At 36.0% G+C, this 6,635-nt stretch overlaps 1 protein-coding gene across 1 annotated transcript; it reads right to left on the reverse strand.

Annotated features, from left to right (window-relative positions):
• Positions 1-395: 395 nt before the first annotated feature.
• LOC132756784 (uncharacterized) lies at positions 396-5,279 on the reverse strand. The gene is made up of 2 exons (XM_060747923.1): positions 4,129-5,279; positions 396-963 (listed from the first exon to the last, which is right to left on the reverse strand). Exons 1-2 carry the CDS (start codon positions 4,751-4,753, stop codon positions 839-841), a joined length of 750 nt encoding a protein of 249 aa, XP_060603906.1. The 5' UTR covers positions 4,754-5,279; the 3' UTR covers positions 396-838.
• Between the last annotated feature and the right edge of the window lie 1,356 nt (positions 5,280-6,635).

Below are 6,635 nucleotides of genomic sequence, written 5' to 3' on the forward strand. Positions count from 1 at the left end.
ATGGACCCAATAAAAAATTATTTGCACACAAAACCTGAAACCCAAATCCCTTGTAAGCAATTGGAAAAATAATTAATACTGACTAGATTATCAAAAGAATTAAACATTGGATAAAAATGCTTTCTTTTTTATGAACGCCCTAGTATATTATAAATTTCACACATACTCGTTTATCCAATGACAAGAAAATAGCTTGCATTGGAATAATTCATTAAGTCTCCTCTTGGTCAATTTTCTTTATGATAGTCAATGATACTGCAGCCAGTGGTGACAAATAATCTGCAAATAATAACCAAAGATATGCGCTTCAGATATTTTTTTTTAGATTATTTCTAAATGATAACTTATTTCATTCATGATATCAATTATTTTTATTCTTAAGGGTAGCAATCTCTGTTATGTCGCAAAATAGCAACAATACCCTCTTTTAAATCATTGGTGAATATTTCATTACCAAATTCTGACAAATGAACCAAATCCCGAAAAAGAGGCTGGGCTTCCACTATGTCTTGATGTCGAATATAGGCACCGCCAATTGTTTTACAAAATGATTGAAGTGTTGTATTAAAGCGCCTTCGTGCCTTGTTCAACTTAAAGTGGCTACGTTCACCACGGTAAAACATACGTGGAAGAATTTGCGACCAGACAATCTTTATATAAAACCCATTTTGAATACCTAACTGGTGTACATCATTCAATGTGCGTATTGCTAAAAGCTCGGCCTCATTTAAGGGTGTCTGTCCAATATCATTCCCACCACAGTGAATGATAAGCATATCAGGGTATTTCATATATTTCAGTGCTAAGTGCTGTATGGTGTTTGCCAGATGTTGAACCTTCATACCTGACCTAAATCCCAAACTATTTTGAGATCCAATCCAAGGTTGTGACCCTTGTTTTCGATGGAATAATAGTAGGCATCTCGGATAATCGAAGACCCTATAACCCATACCTCGGGAGGACCTAAAATTAACAATGAAGTTGATTGGTTTATACTCTTATGTAAGACTGATATACATTTGACTTCCAGCGTCCAGCCTGCTTAATTGCTGATTCAGACATACCTTTATTGAACATGTATGTGGCTCCACCCATTCTAAATGATTGTGATTTAAAAATGTTTAGAGGTTGTCCCAAATATTCTAGACATTTGCGTAAAACATGCTTAAACTGGTATTGGGTTAATGGCTTTCAATTTGCATGACATAGATATTGACCTTGAACGGCAGGTCTTTGTCTTTTATAATTTTCTAAAGTACGTTTGAGCAACACGGCGTCTTTACTCTCGAAATTTACCCGTATAGTTTGACCTTTACCCATCTGATCTGTTTTAGATGATTTTATGTGTATTTGAACAAATGAATCATTTGACTGAATTTCGTTGCAGAGAAATGCAGTTTCGCTCACGCGCATTAACCCAAAAAATGCGAGTAAAAAAGCTGTTTTGAAAAGTAATGTTTCATAATCGGACATGCATATAAACACCAAGCTATGTATAATTTGCTTAAGAAGGTGCAAAGTGATTGGCCTGCGAGAGTCTGATCGACTTTGTAATCTGTTCATTCCTTCTAACATTTTTCTTACTATGAAAAATTTAGTATTGTCTTGAACATTATTCATTTTGTTTACATAGCTAATGGCAGCGATGTGACAGTTTACCGTTTTATATGCATATCCGCCATGTGACATGAACGCTATATATTCTACGATTTCATTTAGACTGGGTGGCCAAACGCTCGGATAGAGCATTGAATTTCTAAATTTTTCTAAATGATTCTAATCCTGACTTGTAACATTTGTTTGTATTCTCACTTAAAGACATGTTTACCAGTCGAATGATTTCGTGTTGATAAATTGCTGAAAATCAAATGGGATAGAGAGAGGGGTTCTGCTAGCATTTACAGGCAAGCAATTCTGCAGTCTACGGAATTGTAATCTACTTATTGCGTCACATATATCATTTTTCTTCGACACGATGTGAATTGCTTTTATTTGTATATTGTTATAAAGCAATAACAAAACTAGTTTTCGGAGCAGAATCATGACTTTCAGATTTCGCGATGATTTTTTGTTAAGAATCTGCACAAGACTCATGTTGTCACAATTGATGATAATCTTTTTTCCTTTAAGCTTTGATCCCCATGTGTAAAAGGCTAATAGAATAGGGACTAGTTCAAGAAGAGTAATGTCTTTAAATACCTCATTACTCCAAAACATCGGCCATTCAAAAATTATCCATTCCCCGTCCATGTAAGCACCACAGCCTAAATGCCTGTTACCAGCAGCATCTGAATAAAGGTCAAGGTCATGATTTGACGACCAGTATTGATCACTGAATATAGACACACCATTAAAATGATCAAGAAATTGCAGCCAAGTTCTAATATCTTCCTTGTGATCTTTATTCAAGCGAATATAATGGTAAGATCTCTTTGCCTGACACTGTGCAGCGTATAATCTACAGTTAAAAGTACCACTGCTGGTATTGCTTTCGTGAAAAAATTTCAAATGCCAAGAATTGATTGCAGTTCTCTTAATCTAATTTTAGGTTTGACCAAGGCATCTAATAGCAATGATTTTGCTTCATTTATTTTGTCAAAGGGAACTCTTATTTCCATCTTTAAAGAATCAATATCTATGCCTAAATAAGTGATGATTGTATAAGGGCCATCTGAATTTTATCATCATTTATAGGAATATTCATATCTTTACTTATGTACTCAAAATCCAACATGAGGTTTGTGCAATCCTCTGTGCCGGCTTTTCCGGCAAAGAAAAAATCATCTAAATAATGATCTAAGTTTGACGAATTTGCATATTGAGAAACCGCCCAGTGAAGGAATGTTGAAAATTTTTCAAAATAGGCGGGGCTGACTGAACACCCTTGCGGAAGCATTTTTTGACTTGCCATCAAATTTGACACCTAATAAATCGAAATCGTCAGGGTGTACAGGACAGAGATTGAAGGCCGATTTAACATCTCTTTTCCCCATAAGTGCACCAGGGCCTAAACACTGTATTATTTTTATAACATTGTCAAAACGGGAATATTGAACCATAGTTAATTCACGATCAATAAAATCGTTGACACTAGTTCCATTATAAGGATATGACAAATGAGTTATTAGGCGCATTCCACCTGTACTTTTGGGAACTAGCCCAATTGGATTGATGCGTAAGTTTGCAAATGGTTTAATTGTAAAGGCACCTTAAAAGCGTCCTAATTGTACTTCCTTTTCAAGCTTTTTTTGCTAAAATTTTTGGGTATCTAATCGCAGACTGCAGATTTTTTGCCGTAAATTCACAGTGGGGACCACTGTATTGCAGCCTAAACCCCTCCCTGAATCCATGTAATATAAAATTTGCATTCTCCTTATTATAACCTTTGAGCCACATTTCTAGACGCAAAGTATCTATTGGGGTGTTGCCTAGGTCCCAAAGGTGCTCTAGGAGTTTCAAATTGTGGGAAGTGCTCAAACATGGGATGTCTGAAATGATTTTGGCTGAGATTATTATTAGATCTATAAGCATTTACAAATCCTGGTGTAGGTGATCTGCAAAGCAAAGCAGAATGCGGCCCGGTACATTTTTTACATTTATGCAAGTACTGACAACCCGGTTTTGAACAAAACCCTTTACCGTTGAACTCATAGCAGTGATTTTGTTTGTTTGATTGATTTGAGCTTACATTCGTCATTGTTACCAACCATATCTCAGCATCAATATTTGACCATTTTGAATTTGGATATTATGACATTTTATACCTGAAATATTTGTCATATTTAATCCAGCCAATCGGATTTAGTTTTGACGCAGATCGTATTGTGTTTAAATAATGCAACAATTCTATGGCTACTTCGGGGTGTTTTGCAATCAAAATACTCATATATTTTAAAAAGGCATCAGTCCATTGTTCAATTGACAAAACAGTATGTTTAATAGATCTAGAACTATCAGACAAGACTAGTACGCCATTTACAACTTTAAATATTTTACTTTGAGCGGAGGAATCTTTTTCTAATAAGCATGTTAAATCAACAAATTCTCCACTCAATATTCGTTCTTTTGTACTAGCGTTTACATGCAAAGCCATATCAGTTACTACCGAATTGAAAACATTTTCATTACCTGATGTTTCATGTACCATCGGGGGCTGCCCAACCACAGGTGACTCGAACATTCCTCCAGCAGGAGACATCTGCAAGCCTTGTGAAGTTGAATCAAATCCTTCCGATACCGAGGCCGTTGAAGGAACAGCTCCCTGACAATGCTGTGTATATGGCACTTGCATTGAATTTGAAGGATAAAGCGACTGTTGTCCCAACATCCCTGGGACATGGGTATGTGTTACTGGTACAACTGAGGCTGGTACTACACAATTAGCCAGCTGCGAGTAATGACCTTGATTCTGTACAGATGACGTATTCACTGAATTTGAATGATAGAGCGACTGTTGTCCCAACACCCCTGGGACATGGGTATGTGACGAATAATGACATTGGTTCTGTACAGATGACGTATTCACATAATCGTTCTGATTAGTGTGATAGTACTGATTGATTTGACCTTGGTCCTGAGTTACTGCTGCATAATTTGTTGTTGTTGCATTAGACTGAACTACAGCCGGCTGCTCTACAATGGGTTGCATGGAGAATTCAATCTGATGGGACCGTCTCCCTCTTGATCTTGTGGCTGACCTAGTCTGCCCTCGCGTCTTCCATGTAGATTTACAGTTCCTCTTACGCCGAGGCATTTTCTCAAGAAATAAAAAATTAGATCTAATAAGTAAATTATTAACTATCAGTCAATATAGATCTAGCGGCTAAAAGAAAATGCAATGTCGAATATATCTTATCTCCGTTAATAGATAGAGAGCCTCCAGACTAAACCTACTGTAACATGTAGTTCTATATCTAGCATTCCTGCTGATCAAGTATCAATAATTATCGATATTTACAGTACACAACAAGATCAAGATATAATTTATGAAATTAGTAGATATTCAATATAAATCTACCATTAAAAGTAGAAAGAAATCTTATTCAATAAATAAATCTTAAATCAATTTCAAATTAATTTGTAAGAAAAAGCAAAATGTCGACCTTCCTGCTTGAATTCCTCGAGGAAAAGGATTGAAAACGCGCAAGGTCTCGATGACATCAGATTTAATTATGACGTCACGCACAACACGTGGTTGAAGCAACAAGACCGGACGAGTTCTCTCCCTTTAATGGGGACCAGATAACTGCATTCATTTAAAGACGAGCTGTAAATGAATGGATTTATATATCATATATTATTTCTAAATGATGATTTATTTCAGTTAAATATCATATATTATTTCTAAATGATAATTTATATCAGTTATATATCATAGATGCCACTGTTAAAGAATACGAACCTTATTGAATCGGTTAAGACCGGCAGATTTTGAGTTTCATCTCAAAACAACTGAAGCTGCTCTCGTTGTCTTTCGACATTTTTTCGTATATTTATCTATTTTCAGTATATTTTGTTCCGGTTTAACATTTTCGATTACTTTATTAGTGTGAGGGAATTTAATTCAACATGTTGCCGTTTACCACATTATCTGCGTTATTCTCCTTCACTTTCTTAACGAAAATTGTCGTCTGCTAAACGATGCTGTTTTAGTCCAAGAAATCCGTGCAAAAATAGGGTGAATTGAGCACCTCTAGTGAAAAGCAGAAACTTGGCATGGTGGCAGGAAATCGTATTTCAATTCATTTTAGCCTGAGTTCCACTTTTTAAAAATTCAATATGGCTGCCAAAATCAAAGATGGCCGCCATATAATAAATTTTCAGAATAATTGGATATTTCAGTTGTAGTCATAACAAGAACTGTATGACTGTATGAAATAGCACCAATTCATTAAATTACACTTCAATTTATACTCAAGCCTCGGATCCAGGTCGTGCAAATCCAAGATGGCCGCCAAAATCCAAGATGGCCGCCATATATTAAATTTTTCAGAATATTTTTACAAGTTTTACAGCTGTAGTCAATACAGGTCAGTATGAAATAGCACCACTTTAATATATTACACATTTATATGAGCCGCGTTACGACAAAACCAACATAGTGGGTTTGCGACCAGCATGGATCCAGACCATCAGGATCCATGCTGTTCGCTTACCAACCCTATAATAAGAAGAGAAACTGATAGCGAACAGCATGGAACCTGATCAGACTGCGCGGATGCGCAGGCTGGTCTGGATTTATGCTGGTCGCAAACCCATTATGTTGGTTTTGTCGTGACGCGGCTCATATATATTCAAGCCTCGAAGACAGGTTGTGCAAATCCAAGATGGCTGCCAAAATCCAAGATGGCCGCCATATTGAAATTTTCAGAATGTTATAGTTTTCAGCTGTTGTCGTAATTACAGAACAGTATGAAATAACATCAACTTATAATTATTGTATTACATAACTACATTATTATTTATATCAAGCCTTGGATCTAGGTTTTGCAAATCCAACATGGCTGCCAAAATCCAAGATGGCCACCATATAAAAATTTTCAGAAACAAATATAGGGGTTAAACCATCTCATAATTTCATTACCTGACCTTGAATAAGAATCTCTTTTGCTAGTTAAAGATAATTTCAAAGGCGA

The sequence above is a fragment of the Ruditapes philippinarum genome, unplaced genomic scaffold, assembly GCF_026571515.1.
Source record: "Ruditapes philippinarum isolate M1 unplaced genomic scaffold, ASM2657151v2 ctg3463_1_1_1_1, whole genome shotgun sequence".
Lineage (NCBI taxonomy): Eukaryota > Metazoa > Mollusca > Bivalvia > Venerida > Veneridae > Ruditapes > Ruditapes philippinarum.

Excerpts from the sequence above, each read along its gene's own strand:
- LOC132756784 (XM_060747923.1), bottom strand. The coding sequence starts at position 4,753 with ATGCCTCGGCGTAAGAGGAACTGTAAATCTACATGGAAGACGCGAGGG. Across the intron at positions 964-4,128 it reads GATGGTACATGAAACATCAG|GTCCTCCCGAGGTATGGGTT; the intron begins GTAATGAAAATG and ends TGTTAATTTTAG.